Source organism: Anarrhichthys ocellatus, unplaced genomic scaffold (assembly GCF_004355925.1).
Source record: "Anarrhichthys ocellatus isolate YVR2014 unplaced genomic scaffold, GSC_Weel_1.0 scaffold802, whole genome shotgun sequence".
Lineage (NCBI taxonomy): Eukaryota > Metazoa > Chordata > Actinopteri > Perciformes > Anarhichadidae > Anarrhichthys > Anarrhichthys ocellatus.
This window is the reverse complement of record NW_022280776.1, coordinates 1-18363: the sequence shown is the minus strand read 5'-3', so window position 1 is coordinate 18363 and position 18363 is coordinate 1. Positions and strand designations below refer to the sequence as shown.

Genomic DNA, 18363 nt, shown 5'->3' with positions numbered 1-18363 from the left:
ACACACACACACACACACACACACACACACACACACACACACACACAGATAGCTGAATGTGTGTTACACTCGAGATGTATTCATCAAGAGAGCATGTTAGCAGCCAGGAGATACAGTGAAGGATGTATAAGTTTTGATCACTAATCCAATTGAAATGCACTTGATCAATACCACTGCAGTGTGTGTGTGTGTGTGTGTGTGTGTGCGCGTGCGTGTGGGATTTCGGGCTCGCACACAGGCCTTACCCATAGCTCGTCGGACACGGCGAAATCATCGATCATCATCATCAGCGCTTCGTCGTCCTACAGACAAGCGGCCACAGGAGAGAAGGGAGGGACATTGTTTGCTGAAAGGGCTCGGTTGTCCCGGGGATAATGTCAAGGCCAAATCACACGACCGACTCCCTAAAATTCTTTTGACACACCACTTGGTCTGTAAGAAGTGTTCATTTTAAGGCCCTCTGAACCCAAAAACCCGCCGGCGGGATTGAAAAGCACGTTTTCTTTAAACAATGACCAACACAGTTTATCACAGCCAGAAGCTGTAAAAAAACATCATTATCGTCCGATTTTCATCTTTCCGACAGTAGTTGAACACATCATGTGACGCTTGCTTCCATAAAAAATAAAATGTGATATTTCATCAAAAACATTGTATTCTACACGTCTCATTTAAAATCTGGCCCCAAATAAACCATTTGCTTTAACAACATTCTGTAAAGAAGACTAAATTGTGTGCCTCTCAGCGCAACTAGGAAGCCTTGTTTGATTTGTCTGAGACCAACAATCAAGTGACAAAAATTCTGTGAAATTTAAACTCAACTGTCAGCTTGTGAACACGGAGCAGAGGGGAGAGGTTGTGAGGAGAAGTAAAAACGTAAATAGTTCAACATAGACAGCACACAGAGCCTCCATGTTTTTTTTCCAACATTGGTAACATTTGTGGACACTTGGAGAAATGATGGATTGATAGATTCCAGTGTTTTCAAATTTTTGTAAAATAGGTTATCAAAGAAATTCAACTTGGGTTTTTGTATTTTATGATTTATGGCATTTTAACTGTGTTACACTGCATTTAAGATACTTTTGAATTCCCTCTACTTTTAGCCATGACTGTGCTGTTTCCATAGAGGAAATGGACTGAATTGTGTGCACTCGTCGTGATGAAAGGGAGGATGAAAACATAAATTATCCTCCCCCTTGACCTCTACTTAGAGATCACTTGAACGTGACTAAAATTTTTTTTTTTTTGTTCAGAAAATATCAGCTCAGTCACAGCGGTGTCAGAGCATGGAAAGCAAAACTTTTCCTGACCTTGAACAGGCTGAAAACCTAAAATCTGAATATGTGCAGCGAAGCTGAACAAACCCTGATAAGCAGCTGGAAAGAGAAACAGAGACAGTTTGAATGCGTCTAAACAGAGGGGTGCGTGTGGCGTCCCGCCCTCACCCTCCCTTTAAAAACAGACAAGCGGATGCCAACACAGACACGCACTCAACATGCAGAGGATGAAATGAGGTTTATTTCATTTTTCTTTCTTTAAAAAAGAAAAAAAAAAAAAGGTAGAAGGACATGCAAACAGAGACAAAGAGAAGAATGAAAGGCTGTAACATGCAGCTCAGCAGAAGGAAAGGTTGAAATACAGAGTCATTACTGTCAGTAACTTTTTAAAGTCTACACAAAGTAATGAATTTTGAGTAAAAATATCTCAGTGTGTAATTTGGGCAAAATTAGGCTTTCAAATTCCTCTTAATGTACTGTGATAGAACAACTGTAACAAATATAAAAGATAATCTAGAGACAAATGGAACTGCTCTGTAGGGAGGTCTATGGCTGCAAATAAAATGAAATTATTTTAAACACTTAAATTTCATTATCCTCATGTACAAATAATTTATGACGAAAGTCACATTTTAAAATCCAATTTTGTTAAAACATAACTATTAACATGGTCATTTAAATGAAATGCCAGTGACAGATGTTTTAGTGTATTTAAATGAAATGACTAATGGACATTCTCAAATACACAGACAATATGCAACCTCAGCTAAATAAAGACTGTCCTCGCTTTATATCCGGTAGCTGCAAAAAGCTGCTCAGATAACTGTTCATAAGTACAGTATGTATTAATATTTATAAAGCAGCAAAAGAGCTTAGTAAGGGTTTAACAATGATATGAGTTTCTGATAATAGTTTATAAAAGCATTATCAACACATTTTTTATATTTAGTTAATATACCAATTATAAGGCTGATATTAACATTCTTAAGCAGTCTACAACTGTGTACAAGTTGCTTATAAATGTCTAACAGCACACGTGTTTATGTTGCCATTGTTAACATTAATAGTCTTATAAACACAAAATGTTAATGAGCATTTTATAAGGACTCATGTCCTTAATACCTATTAACTAAACGTTAATTATAGGGACCTTAATATAAAGCATTTCCTATTATTCTTATTTATTCGTCATGCATCGTCATGAAAAAATGCATTTCAATTGAATTAGATGATTTCGGTATAATATTGGCAGCCATACACTTCCGGCATGCACCATGAAATAATGTCCATCTGTTCTACTGCCATGATGGAAACACATGCAGATACATGCTGACTCTTGATACAGTCCAAGCACACAAAAAACATGCAACATCCGTGAGTGAGACAGAACAGAGGAGAGAGACAAAGCGATGAAAGGACACAGACATGGACAATACACAACCTCTCTGTTTGGAGATATCAAAAACTATTATCACGTTTCTACTCCGACTGTTGGATGCTGACTTTCCCATGATTCTAGAGTTACATGTCGGCAGAAGACGATCAAACACACCTAGACTCTGACTTCGGAGGCCGATACAGCTAATGCAACCCCGTGAGTCAAATCAAAGTCACCTGGAAGTGTTCATGTGTTGTGATTGGAATCTGAACCACAGTTTGGATGTAGCGCTTAGCTCAAACAGGACACCGCACACCCTTTTAAACAAGGGTGGATGGGGCACCGTGGAAAAACGTGACGCGACAGACATGAGCAGATGCCGCCCGCCTGAGTGTGCAGGTTCAGGTGGTTACCTTCTTCTTGAAGCTCTGCTCCGCCTCCCAGAGCCGAGCGTGCTGTTCGCCAGCAGCCACCTGCAGCGCATCCTCCTTCCTGTTGATCCTGCTCCTCCAGTCGTCCTCGCCGCTCTTCTTCAACAACGCCACTCTGAGACGGGAGAAAGCAGGAGGGGAAAAGTTACAATACGGTTCATACCGGGGAGAAGACGCGGGCGGCTTAAATGTAAAATGTATAAAAAACTATTGATTTAAAGTAGATTATACTTTATTTATGGTTAAGAGATGTCATACAGCACTTACATTTGGTATTTATTTAATCCCTATTATTGTTTTTTGTGTGTGTGTGCGTTTGTTTCATTTTTGTGCTTTACACTCTTTTGTGGATGTTTCAAAAATGTTATTTGCATTAAACATCTGTCTGTTAAAAAATACGTGGAGTAATCAATCCATACCATCATCGCACACAGATACTGAAGTGTGGAGCTAATATAAGAGCACATGATATGAAGACAGACTACACACACTGCACACAGCAACTGCAAGGTCAGCACTTGTTGAAAACTACATTTTGTTACTGTCCCAACAGAAAACAGGCACACTGCCCTTTAGTCTCATCTACGGGACGGTCTGCAGTGAAGACAGCAGAGGCTAAGCAGAGACACACAGCATGCCAGTTAACAGCCACTGTGAGAAATACTGTTCAGTTCTGGATCAACAGACTGCCGACAGATAAAGTAGAATAGGACACAAAGATCACTTGGAGATGTCGGTGAGTTTAACAGGAGCTTTTCTCAGAGCAAATGGTGGGATTTATTTTGGTGAAAGTAAATATAGGCTCTATCTATGTCAAGTGCTCACTTAAAATTTGAACATGTATTCTTCTGAATGAGTTGTAAAAAAAACTGGGACTCCGTATAAAGCACATGGAACACAAAGTGAGGTATAGTGAGAGAAGAACAGAGGTTCAATTATGGAGCTTTCCTCTCTGAGTGGGGAGCAGACTGGAGCCATAATGGAGGGGTCAGGGTGTTGGGCTCTAACAACTAGCCCTCTGTGACCCAGCACGGGGGACGTCCTGTTCTGCCCAGAGGGGCTCCACGACAACGCCACAAACAGGATGAAAGTCAACTCTGACTAGCTGTCGCCAGCTGCATCTGGGATACGGGTCCTGCCTTCAGTAAAAAATCCTTTTGAAAAGGGGAGAGACTCAAAGACGACGCGACGCGGTGAGAGGGAGAGAGAGTGAGCCGGCGGACCAGAACACGCTGGGACACCAGTTCGCTTCCATTATGTCATCAATCAATTCAGAGCGTGGCCGCTTTCCGGCGTGTTTACCGGTCAAACCGTCAGCTAACACAACGTGACATAACTAGACTTACGTCATCATTTCAGTTGTGAGGAATCCGATACTGAGCTTCAGATCAAATGTACATGACGAGTATTTCAAATCATACAAAAGGACGGACGACGTGAAAGCACAGTGAGTGCTTGAGTAGCAATATGCCAAAAATAAAGAAAAGATATATACTTTCAGAAAATAGTGTCAAATTGTTCCTCCTGTTTGAGTAATGCTGATAAAAACTACAATGTCCATTAAGGTCAGAAACAGAATAAAAAAAATATGGAATTGACCATCGCTCATCTGTCAACATGACAATAAGAAGCCTGATTTGTGATTTGTTACAAATGTTACATCATTGTTATGAAGTGAGCAGCTTGCCAGGATTGCCAGCAAACTCCATATTGACGATATCTCCTTATCTTATTAAATTAGAGCGTTACGTTTAGTGGCATTGAAGAGCTTCAGCATGAATGTCCATTCTATCACTTCCATATCCAATGTGGTGGTGGTGGTGTTGTTCTAGCAACGGCTTGGCCTTGTCTTCACGATCTCATTTTCTGTCTCCATCTAACCCACATTTAAAACAAAAAAAAAAGAAAGCAATCTTCTCTTTTCATCATACCCTTGCTCGCCTTATTTACTGACCAACTGATCCAAAAGGGATTATATTTTAGGCTAAGATCACGTAAATTGCTTGAATGAAAAGTTTAACAGTACCTGCACTTGGTCAAACAGTAGTAAAGCAAGATTATGGAATGACCACACGGGCGGGCTCACCTCTCTCTGATGGACATCTGTCTGGCCATCATCATGGCGCTCAGCTCCTCTCCCTCCTCAGGCTGAAGCGGGCCGTCCGTGTGTGCGTCTGCCGCTGGAGGCTGACCACCGCTGCCGGGAGAACCGGATCCTAGCCTAGATGTCACCACCGTGTACTCTGGCAGCTCTGTGAGCACAAGCAGACAAGCACACACACACAATGGAGAGAGCAAAATCAATAACTTGACAGCAAATACATAAATGTTCACATGGCGGATTTGATTTTAAATGGCATTATTTTTTTGCTTAAGAAGGACCTATGTGAGGCAAATAAGGTGTGAAACAGGATTTAAAATACAGTCATCCATGTATCAAACTCTATACTCCTGAGAGACAGATCATTCTTACATCGTTATTCTCATTTTCATTGAAAAATATTTTTAAAAAATGCTTATGGTGTGATTATTGTGGGGCTCTGTAGATATGATGTGTAGGTCAGGATGTTTCTGCAGCACCATTTCATTTAAAATGGCAAAATAATAATGAAATATTGCTCATACTGCCATTTGAAAATTGCAGTAGGCCATGTTAAAATGCCTCGATAAAAATGTGAATATTTGTGCAGCCCTATCTAGTACAAAGCAGTGTGAGAGCAAGTCTTCTCAGCTTTAAACCTCCCTGCCAGCGCTGTAATCAAATAACCCACGCTGAGTCCTGTGCTCTGTCTAACGTGCACACTGATGCAGACACAGGCGACGAGTTGCTGCTCGGACATAGAGGAAGCCTGGATACCGCAATCTGAATGAAACCCATTTGCAGTCCCAGGAAGTGCAACTGAACGAGAAACCGAAGTTTATTTCGTCTCAGTTTGCACCATGTTCATTTTTACGTGTTAGCATGCTAAGATTTAGCATACAGTCTAAAATTGTCAGTTGCATTCATTTTAATCAGAGAGTCGCCTCTTTAACCCACTTCATTCACCTATTCAGCATCACTTTGTTTTCCTTTTTATTTTTCTATTGAAGAACACTAATAACCAAAAGCCACTTATTAAAACCAGAAAATGATTTACTACCTACTATATTTGGCCAGTGTTTTCTTCAGCATCAAAGTCAGTGAATATGGTTTTAAATACTTTGCAAAGCCGGATATAGAATAAGCTGTGGAGAAGCTCAATATAAATAATTAATAATGTAATTTATTTCATTCACAAAGACACATTCAAAGTTCACATAAGTAAACAAGAGAGAAAAAACGTGAAATGTTAAACAAAGAAGTGGTCCTGCTGCTCTTACCTCCACTGATGGCCCGGCTCCTCTGGCTGTCTGCGTAGTGTGCGTGCGCCTCCTGCCTTTCCTGGAGCATGTGACTCTCTGAGCTCTGCACGGCTCTGTCTCCCCGCCCTCTTGCCAGCCACTCCTCCTCCTCCTCCCCCTCCCCCTCCTCCCCTTCCTCCATCTCCTCCTCCTCCCCCCCCCTCCTCCTCCTCCTCTCTCTTCCAGTCTGGGGCTGGCACAGAGCAGCCTGCTTGACCGCCTTCTCCGGAGAGGGCAGCTTCCTCTTCCCTCCTCCCAGATCAGCTCCGTTCTCTCCCCACGGCAACATTTGGCACCTATGCTGGTCCGCCGAGTCCCGGGACCTCCGAGAGAGGCCCTCAGAGCTGGGGGGGAGGGGCTCAACCCGGGGCCCCGCTGCCGGCGCCGGTGTTCGGGTTATGTGGATGTCCCCGGCGTGGTCCGTGGAGACGGTGCCTCCTCTCATATGGGAGGACGACGAGGGCGAGGCGGGGAGGTGTCCGAACCGAGAGCCTGGACCATTTTGAAGCTGTGCGACGGGGAGGAAGAAAGAGTTAGAGAGAAAGAAGTGTTTGTATACGAGGCTTAGAAACAGGTCGGGAAAACTGCACACACACAAAAATCAAGAGAATCACGCTGACGAATCACCGCCTGTCTGACTCTCGGCACTTCCTGAGCATCAAAGGGCAATTTGCAGCCTGCATCACAAAGCCATGCCAGCCGGAGCCAGAAGACACACTTTCCAAATTCAGAAGTTAGTGAACTAACCTGACATTTCTGCTGAGTAATGAATGACAAGCAGCAGTAAACATCCATGGAAACCTCGGACAAAAACCTTGCAAAAGAGAGTCCTTTAAACTTCTTAATTTTTTTTCTTAATCAATTTCCTCCAGCTTGGATCAGGGCAGATGAAAGATAGCGGCCCATGCGATGGTGAGCGAGAGTCAAAGTGCTCTCCTTCTCCTCTCTTCCACCACGGAGGCATCTTTAACAAGCCCTCGAGCATCGCTGAGTCACAACTCACTCAGAAGCCGGGCAGCGCACTGCACGTTCACAGTGACATCACACAACGCGGATACGGGACACGCCACACGGGTGACATGCGCGGCCATTTCTGAGAAGCCGAGTCAGCCTCGATGTGGTGACGGTTCAGAGGGAGCTTACTTGTAGAGGCTCTACGGGGCTGTTGCACAGCTCCTGTTCTCCCCCCACGACTATGTCTGAAGGCTCCTGGAGCGGAAACACGCACATGCTGAAGGGTTCATGTGTTGTACAGATACAGATAAAGCCCTCTAAGAAAATATGTGATTTTGAGCTAAATAAATGAAATTCATGCACTATTTATTAACCAGAAACCTTGGGAAGTATGGTCACTCACTTTATTGCTAACTAAATAAAATACTTTGTTAAATACAAAACAATGCTGAAATGTAAAAACGACAGTTTGTGGTTTTACGGGAGTTACGAGGAATTATTTCTCTTGGGTTGCAGCTGCGTCCTCAAGTCTCCGCTGGTTGCCTGACATTCTCACACTGACTACAAGACTTCAGACAGTTTGTGTACGGATTAAACAAATGTCAAGCTATTCCTTTAAAACATATTTTTAAGTGTGTACAACATAAAAATGACACTTTACAGCCAACAAAAATATGGTCACGTGTTGAAAGAACACCTCTGTTTTCTAAAACCTTACAATCTAAGGAAACATGAAAATGTTCTCATTAGAATAAAAAGGTAAAGAGTTAAAATGACTTCGGTTTAAGTGCAGACTTCCAGTGAAATATGGGCAGAAAAGACTGAATGATCCTACTGCTCGCCCACCTGCTCCATATCTCCCAGCGTGATGGGTTGCGTCTGGTAGCGGGCGTTGGCCCTGCGCTGCCGCGTGTCCCCTCTGGTGCGGGTGACCCTGATGGGAGGCTGAGCCAGCCGGTTAAACAGCGCCATCTTTTCCGCCAGGGTGAGAGTGCTGAGGTCGGGCTCGTCCTGGCCCTGACCCTCCACTGTGGACACCGGCTTAGAGAACTGGACCTCCTGCATCTGACTGGCCTCCCGGGCGGCGTCCGCGCTCTGCTGCGATGACGCCTGCAGGCTGAGGGCAGGGTGACACCAGAGAGACAAAGAGGAAGTAGAAAGGGGACACTTCTGGTGAGCATGGAAAGAGCTCATGCAAGCTAGCTGGTGGCATGCTACATGGCAGGCAGCCGTGTACATCCGATGACAATGACCATCACAAACGACTATTAAAATAAAATCTAGTCTTTTTAGTATTAGTATATTATAATAAGGAAACCATGTAGTTTCCTCTCATCACACAAGAGGGCATCAAAGCTCAAAAAAAACATTCCTTGTCAGAACACATCATTCCCATTCTGTGGGGTGAATACCACTCTGAAAAAGAACACTTGGCGTATAAGCAGCGCTCAGTCATCATGTTAGTTGCACACTGTGGGTTGGCGTGGGCGTTCACATCCGTGCCATGTACCTGTACGGCGGCAAGGTGCTGCAAACTAGGGTGGGGCTAGGGACGTGTGCTACAGCATTGTGAACGGTCACTGTGTGTGGCACGTGAGTGGGGACGCTAAGTGGACAAAGAAAGAAGGAAAGAAAGAGAGAGAGAGCGAGAGCAAGGTGACAGAGAAAACACAAATGAAACAGGAGAGGAACCAGATCACGAGTTTCAAAAATAATTTTGAATCGCGCCTAGATCAAAAAATGTTGCTGCATTGGAGAGCTTGAAGAAGTAGGTTCACACAAATTACAGAAAAAAAACATACCGTCTCACTTACCCCAGCTAAAGTCTTGCCGTGCGGATGGTTTCATAGAGATATCAGAGTCTGGATGGAATTGTGTTGACTCACTGCACTGGAATATTACATTACACAATTCTACCCAGAATCAGTGACCCTCGTAGAGCCATTGTTGACCAGTTTCATAGGGACTTTGAGTACTGTGTTAAGTTACAAAATTTGCAGGTGTGAGGTCTGCTGATAATCCAGAGAAATGTGAGCATTATTAAATGTTCTCTATTCGATATTCAGAGCATTAATATAGCAGCAAACAACTATTTTGCTGTGCAATGACAGCGGAGTAATGTCTACATGTGCAGAGAACGAGGTCTTTGTGCTTGTTGTAATCCGCGCATGTTAGCGTGCCCCACTAGCTAGCTTAAGGCCACCGTTCTGCAGTACGCTCAATCAAGCGTAGCAACCACCCTCTGGTTCACCCCTCATTAAAACACTGTTAGCACCGTTAGCTGCAAGCCGCCGGCTTGTTGAGAGCCGTATGGAGGCAATAGAAATGCTCTGAATTACGGATAGAGAGCCTTTAAATGAAAGAGTTGTTGCTCTTGAATTTTTCTATATTTTGCAGTTATTTATTATTGTTCTGAGTACCCAAACAAAATCCTGTTCATCTCTCCCGTTTTTGGGGTGGAGGCAGAAATATCAAATCTCTAAAATATGGCAAGTTTTTAAATGGACCCTTTAAACTATTACCAAGATGTGCTTCATTCAAAGGAATAGTTTGCCATTCCCTTCATTCCAAACATGTCAAACTATTCCTTCTCAAGTAACTCATTAAGACTCACGTGGCGGCTATGACTACTTCCTCAGTGGTGATTGGCTGAGTTCTGGACCGGTCTTGTGTCCGCCTTAGTCTCCTGTCCACCGCTGCGTTCCTGGACCGCTGTTTGGAAGCTCCGCCATCAATGCTCTTCTCCAACTCCTGAATGGAAACGTTGGGAGTAAATGCTAAATCAATGGAATATTTTACCAAACTTAAACTCTAGTAGGATGATCTCGGAGAAGTATTTGCTGCGAAAGCGACAGTGGGTTTGATGACTGAAGGATATCAAATAAGCCGTCATTAAAGACAGATTGAGTACATTAAGAGTACATTGTTCTCGGTGGAACGCCTGTGCTGAAACCAAATCTTATTTCCAGGTGTTCTTCTCTAAATCCCCACAGTAAAGGGAGGATGGAAGATAAAAAATAAAAAAAAAGTCAATGTTTGTGTCGAAGACTGGAAACTAATTTCTCCGTGCATGGCGTCTGGAACCAGCATGTAATTTGCAGAACTGAGAGGACAAACAGGCGATAGTTGAAGCTCACCCTGAAGAGAGAGCGCTTGGCCGCTACGCTCAGCTTGGCCCGCTCATCTAGCTTCTCTTCATCAGCTACGGAGAGAGAGAGAGAACATAAAAACATTAGAAACTTTGGTTATACTACAGTATGTAGCGAACAGTAGAACACTGACAAACCTTCTCCAGGGTATTCATTTTAAAATGAGTCGGTTTGTAACATTATAAAGACGGCAGAGACTGTATTTTTAACTAATTCTCAGAGCTAACGTTAGCTTGATAAGCTACCTAGCAGCTAGGAATGAAACACCTGCTTTAGTGTACGTCTGACCGAAAACAAGGAGCCATTTTATTAAACATGACTTAGAATTGTAAGTGGTAAATCTACCACGAGTGACGAAAGCAACAAAATGGCCCTGTAGAGGGCCGTCAGTCTTTAGCTTCATGTCTCAGACTTCCGTTGAAAGGGACCAATAGAATGTCGCTGTGTCGCTCTTAGTGTGAACATAGCTTTAGAATCTGAAAATATGTCAAATATGCATCTAATATCTTTCTAATATATTTTTCTTGCGTTGTTCGTGCACATAATTAAGACTATAGAAGTGTAAAAATAGGCTACGTCAAATTATTCCAAGGGATATAAATGGGGGAGGGGGGTCTTGTTATATTCTCCATCTTTAAGTGCTCCTTGGCTGAAAAACAATTGAGATTGGTGTAGAAGATATGAATATTTAAACTTCATATTTGAGTTTTAACAGCATCCTCTTTTGAGGCAACGTTTTACAATCTTTTTACAACCAGCGAATTCACCGTTGAGGTGCAAAACTCCTTTTCTAAGCAACACATTTGTAAGTGTAATGTGTTATAATTAGTGCTGGACAACAATTAAAAATTTTAATCCTGATTAATCGCATGATTTTTTTGCGATTAATCACATTGTTATGCACAAAATTCAATAATGAATTCAAAATTAGTGTATTGCGCACTTTTATCTTGAAAGTACTGCTATATGAACAAAAGTGCAATAACATTTGATTTGTAAACACTTTAAACACATCAGGTTCTTGTTAACAGCAGTATTCCCTTTACACAGCAGCAGTTACAACACAGTTATAGTGATTCTGATAATAGATATTCAGCCGGTGTTCATAACTTTATCTTCATGTGTGTAAAAGATGCAATTTAAATATACACCTTGAAAACTGCAAACATATCTACGTCATGTTTTTTTCTCTTTTTTTAATGTTTATTAAATCCTCAGTAGTGATAACTAAATGATGCGTATTAAACATATTACAAACAAAACAACTTTAAAAACTTAAAATAATAATTTAATGAATCAATTCTTTTTTTTGGTATTTTGGTCAGACACATATGCAACGCTGATTACCATAATATGTGTGGTATTTATCACCCTCTATGTACCAACATAGAGGGTGATAAGAAGCTGTACATGGAGGGACTTAGGACCCAAGGGAATGTAGGTGAAGGAAACAGGAAAATAATTGTCGGCGTTAATTAACGCGTTAACTTGCCCAGCACTAGTCATAATGTTCACCTTCATCGCTACTCAGCAACATCTGGCTTTATAGCTGGGAGCAAAGATAAACCTGTGACTGGTGCGATTGAGGAGACTTTGCAGAGCTGGACAGGTGTGAGAAGCAAGGACACCTCTGCTCCCTCTGATTCTCCACGGAGCAAAAAGCGTCCCAGCTGAGTGTCTGCTTATAGGAAGCAGATGAGCTGGTTTCTGCTGAGCTGTTCTGCTACTGTGAGCACCAGTAACGACTCAAAAACCCTACTTCTAGATGTTGGGCTTGTTAAAAAAAAGAAATCAAGAGATTTAAGTCATTTGGCCTCCACCCTCGTGTCTATTCTTGAAGCTTTGACATAAAGCCTTTGGAAAATTACATTTTATTCATTCGTGTCCACCGGCATTGACTGTGAAGCCCCAGATAATCATGTAGTTTCATTGGCACCTGCATACGTGGACTAGATATTGTTATGACAGATAACAGTGCCCGTCCCACACAGAAACCACTGCAAGTATGACTCAGAGCCGATTAGAACTGAAACGGAAAGCAACTCAACTGAAACTTGATTAGATACTTTTTTGCATCACCATGATCTCATCAACTGAGCCCATCCAAAGACAAAAGACCGATGGAATTCAATTTACTCAGAGAACTGTGGAGGTAGTTTTTGTTGGCATTCTAACCCTCTGAAGAACCCTAAATACAGTGTAAATGTTTGCTTTTGGTAGCATCACCTCAAAAGTCTAAATTAAACAATGACACTAAAAAAACATTTGATTCATAAAAACACAAACAAAATGGCATCGCTTCTACTACATTATGCAACTGTTACTCCTGCCAAGTAATCTAATTGGTCAAACACATACAGCCATGATGGTAATTCCACTAAAGCTAGCCACGCTTAACCAATTACCTCACCAACACTTGTGCACAGAGGCTACAGTAGCTCATGGGTTTTACCTTACGCATCTTAAAAAATAAGTTGGGAGCGATAAAACCTCTAAAACCACGTTCATCACAAACGTGCATGCATGCATTCTGATGTGTAAATGTGTATGTATTATATTTCCACTTACTGCTACAGATGTGTTCGGAAAATCACATCCTATTCTAAAAACAGTCAAATCTTTGCTAAGACAAGTTATGGGGGGGGGTGTAACGTCTTACCTTCAGTGGGAGCAAAATCTGAACTGGCACAGGACCTTCGAAAAAAAGTGCACAAAGAAAAAGACAATCAGCAAAAAGTAGTCGTTTCCATGAAACGCATAAGTCGGTAATATGAACGGGTAGAAACAGGAGAGAGAAAGAGTGTCGGTCCTGGTTGCTGCTGGAAATAGGACAGCGAGTGTTGGGAGAAGAAATTTAAAAAGGGGAACAAGTAAAGCAGACTGAGAATGGGAAAATTAGACGGCATTACTGAAGTCTGCTTGGTTCCATGGTCTCAGGGAGTGATTACCAACAAAAGGCCAATTCATGCTTCCTTGGTACAGTCACATGTAACGACCACTGCCAAGGTCCAATCAGAGGGACCTTTGGCCTTTAAGCTTCCCCGCTTGCTAATGTTGTTAGAGGGGTAGAATCAAAGAGAACGTGTGTACATGTTGATCCAGCTCATGGTATTAATCTGATTATTGGCTTACTACATACTATAGAATTACTTATTGTACACACATATTGTATACAGCATGCACTTGATGATTAGTATAGTGCACCAAAACCTGATAGGAATCAACATGTCTGTGCATTAAATATTATAAAAATCTGCATGATGTTCCGATTCCTTTGACATGCATGATGATAGGGATATTTCCCAGCATTCACTCTCAGCCATGCAGCAGTCCAGAGCAGTACCTATCGGTCTCCTGGCGCTCTGCAGAAGTGATGGGCTGCGTCCTAAACCTCTCTGAGGTCTTTCTACTCTCCCCGGGATAGATATACTGCCGGGGCCTGCGCCCCCTGTCCCTCTCCCCTCTCCACGGGGCCCCGTAGCCTGCGAGAGCCCCGTCCCCCGCAACCTCGCTGTAGGAGCCACCCGAGGACAAGGACCAATAGATAACAGTACCAAAAGGAAAGAGAAAAATACAGCATGGTGAGGGAGAGATAGAGAGGGACTGGTAGCTTTTCAAAAGCAGAGGTGTAGGTTAGAATATTCAGCCACACCCCTGGTTATTAAATATGGGATGCAAGACCATGCAGATGGTTAATGCATGCACACGTTTATTGGCCCCGGTCAGTAACCAAACAAGTCAAACAGCCAATAAGAACACAAAAGAAAACATTCATCATAGGAAGCTTAGTGTTAGGTGATTAATGCATGAATGCCATTTCTACAGATTAGAACTCTATGTTTTGATGTTGACTTCACACCAGCCTTAGTTGCCTGTTAGTCATTCAGCAGCCGGGTGAGGTTGGTTAACAAGCATCAGTGTGAGTTCTACAGAAGCCGGCCGGTGAGTAGCGGCGGTGCGGCGTTTTAATTTGCCACCTACAGCTCGTTCCTGCGGCCGGTCGGAGGGGTGGTGGTGCTCTCCATGTAGGAGTGCCTGAGCTGGGCCACAGACACCCGACTGTCCTGGTGACTCTCCTGGTTACCGACACCGTCACCCTCCCTGACCTCTCGGGGGTCGCCGGCGTGCTGCTGCGGGTTCCACTGACTGAACCCTCGTGGATCCCCAGCATCTGACACAGAACGGCTCGTGGCTGCGCCTTCATGCGCGTCTCTGGGCTGGATGTGGGTGGCGGCCAACCCTTTGTGGATATAGATGGCATTCTCCCGCTCTCTGGCCCTGCTCTCTGACGCTTGCAGACCTCGGGAAGTACGCTCCGTTTCGTCCCACCTGGCTCTGCTTCTGTGTCTTCCTCTTACTGGTTCCTCCACCTCTGCCTCCCTTGCCAGACTCGGCGCCCTCGTCATCCCTTGCTCCTCTTCCCCCCTTCCTCTCCATGGGTCCTCAGTGCTCCTCTCCCTGCGACGGATCTCTGAGGGCAGCACTGCTTTCCTGCTCCTCAGGAGGCCCTCTGTCTTGACGTCGTCCGACTCCTCAGTATCATCTTCCAGTGGATCTTCCTGCTCAGAACCGGACGTGGGACAGGAAGCCATGGACAGGTAACTGGGGTAACCGCCAACTTCTTGACTTCCCGGTGGCCCAGGTCGGTTGAGCTGAGCCTGGGGGTGATGCTGGGGATGGGGGTCAACGTGATGGTGCCCTGGTGGATCTGCGTGGTGGTGTGTAGAGGTTTGGGTCTGGGGTCTGCGGTACACTGGCGCTTCTGTAACTTTTCCCAGCTCTGGGCTCCTCTGGCGGCCCTCCTCCCTGGCAAGTCTCTCCCTAACTCGGATTCTTCAGGGAAACAAAGGGCCGGTTAACATTTGTACTACATGTTTAGACACAGAGTATGCCTCCTAAAGTCATGAAGAGGACTTGGTCTGATAGAAGGAGCAAACACAGAACTCCTCCTCTAATGTTTATAATTCTTTGTGTTTACACCTGACAGCATGAAGGCAGGAGTTGGCTCTTTCTCTGGTTTAGTGTTAGGGCTGGGTAACTAACCACAACGTGTCCTTAGAATCAGTTCCCAAAAATATACATTCGAAGCTTGGTCAGATTTGTTTTGTTTGCTCAAATAAATCTTAATCCAAAAATTCAAAAGTTCAAACTATTTTGAGCGCTTTAAATGCTGATGCACTGAGAAGTTGTGTTTTGGTAAATTTACAGAAATTGTTCCTATTCCTAAAAAGTAAGGTATTGATTGTTTCTATTGTTGATAAACAATTTTAATCTAGATTTTGACTCAACACAGGGTAAATGTCATAAACTCTTGTTATTCTTTGTATTACTTCTATTTGAGATAATTATGTTCTTAGTTTTGGGACAACAGTTCCCACTGGGGATGCTGAAATAGCTATTAGAAATTCCTATTTGTACATCCACGGGTACAGCACAGACAACTACTGGATTGGATGGGGAGGAAAACTTCCAAATGTGACAGTGTGGGAACATGCAAGATTTTAAGTTATGATTTCTAGGCGACAATAAATGTTACAGCTCTAATGTCACTTAATCTGTGGCTCAGATGTTAGAGCAGGTCGTCTGAACCCCAAGTTGTAGTAGATGAATTTGTGAATGTATATATGCATGTATGTGATGATAAAATAAATTTGTGGTTGAGTTTTTTTAAGTTCATTCTAGCATCTGTACTGCTCAGAATTTTTAAATGATACCCAGCCCTATTTGGCACAGCACCTACCTCACCTGATTCTTGATAAGAGAAGAGAACAGAGATGCTAGCTGTAAACACAGCCCCCAAACAGATAGTCACTGATGAGCGGTCAGTAATACTCCAGGAAAAATAACAATACAGCAACATCACTACCCAACGTTGTATCCTTCATTAATATGTTGAATATACATTTGTTTTCACTTGGGGATTAAACTGAACACAGCAACATGTGCACGGGAGATGAAGTTATGTTCCGAAGCAGAGGGATCAGGAGTTTGTGGCAATGGGGATGATGATGACAGAGCTCAAAGCAGAGGTTCTTAAACATTAATGTCTTCTGATCGGCCCAGGACCCACACTGAGTCAATGAGATTTAACCCTCCGAGAAGAGAAAACAAAGGGTATAGTCTTGTAAGAAACAGCTCTGGGTTCTGTCCTGACCCACGGTTTAAGAACCACTGCTCGTACAACAAGGTTTGATGGGTTTTGGTAAGTCCAGCAGAATGGGAACACGGCAACATGGCAGGTGATATTGGGGTGAGACACGACCGGCCTGGGAATACCTCGAGGGCCAGTTGATGAGGGAATGGGTGTCGCCCTCAGCATCAGTCTGGAGGAACCAATCAGTGCTCAGTTTCGCCCTCGCACTGTTCCAAATGGAAACCCGGTGGGAGACAAGTGAATGAGTGGGTGGGTAAAAGTCTCGGTTCAGTATTCAGCCTTTTGTTTCTTGCAGCGTGCACATACACAGACACGCCACCACATCACACACACCACTGATTTCCCGTTGAGCGTAACCAGAGTGAGAATGGGTTTGGAACCAGCAGGATCCTGCTAAGAATACAAGTCCAACTCCCCAGTGAGACGTTTCATTGGTATTGTGGTTTTGGGTAAGGCATCACACGCCATATAATATGACCAATAAATCTCTTATTTAATGTTTGTCAAATGACCAGGAAAGAGAAACACACTTTGCTTATTAGATCAGATTTGGCCACAGACTGCATTTATGTTGTGTGGAAAAATCCATTTTATCAAAGCATCACTGTATCAGGAGAGGAGGACTGTGTAATTGAAGCAGCTATTCAGAGGAAAATAAACTAAACGTTTCCTTTTAATACTACTAGGACCGGAATTTAAGTTGAAAAACGGAAGAATCAGAACAAGACAAAAAGTTATGTCTGATGGGAGTGTAATTAAATAGAGTAGAAAAATGCCTATTGCAGAGGCCTTCGAGGGTCCGCTTGGTTCTGAGGAACTGAGACCTGAACCCGAGTTGGTAATCTTACAAATTATACCCAGTCTAATCAGGTCAGGTAGAGTCGCGTTTTACTTACTAATACTGCCACGGGTCTGTGTGGCAATATGTCTCAGAGCGTACCGAGTACCAGCTCTGCTCACGTGGTACACCATAATTGCTGCAGGACAGGGTGTCCTGGTAGCCAAATGGTTGAGAAGCATACCAAATACTGGGACCTCAATGTCCTGGATTTAATGCTACATTTATAGGCTTTTCAGACACCGATTGGTTTGTGGATGGGCTGTCCCGTAAGTGTCCTGGTGGAGCTCTGTTTTTTTTTGGTAAAAACATCTTGGTTCAGGGACAATTACCATAAAGATTAAATGGCCCCAAATGGTTTTTGCTGGAGGATCTGTAACTACACAGAAACTGTACAGACACCGCCAGGAGAAATGGGCAACATTGATGATTGGCAGGATCTTAAAACACCAGTTTAACTGTGCCCAGTAAAACAGACAGACAGTCTCCAAGGGGGAGAATGAACTAAAGGTCATTACATGGTTAAAAAAAAGGATGACCTTTGTTCATAACATTTTACTACCAAGTCCTAAAATGTAACTATTCATTTTGACCCACAGATTCCCTGGGAAAAGGTAGAGGAGACGCTCTCCTATGTGCTTCTGTCCCGTCAGGCCTCCCATGTCTTGATCAAGCCCAGCTGTGGGTCACAGGTCTGACCGTGGAGTCACACTGTGTCGCCCAGTAACTCAACACCCTCCCTGCATCGCCGACACACACACACACACACACACACACACACACACACACACACACACA

The 18363-nt window shown here is 43.4% G+C and overlaps 1 protein-coding gene across 1 annotated transcript; it reads right to left on the bottom strand.

The window, feature by feature from the left end:
- Positions 1 to 8: 8 nt before the first annotated feature.
- On the bottom strand, positions 9 to 17001 carry LOC116377009 (supervillin-like; the record flags this gene model as incomplete). The annotated part of the gene is made up of 13 exons (XM_031838529.1): positions 9 to 302; positions 3072 to 3204; positions 5176 to 5341; positions 6450 to 6978; positions 7614 to 7679; positions 8271 to 8541; positions 8935 to 9030; positions 10039 to 10175; positions 10562 to 10626; positions 13233 to 13267; positions 13917 to 14084; positions 14555 to 15406; positions 16850 to 17001. Coding segments are annotated over 13 exons (2808 nt in total), but the record flags the coding sequence as incomplete, so codon positions are not given.
- Between the last annotated feature and the right edge of the window lie 1362 nt (positions 17002 to 18363).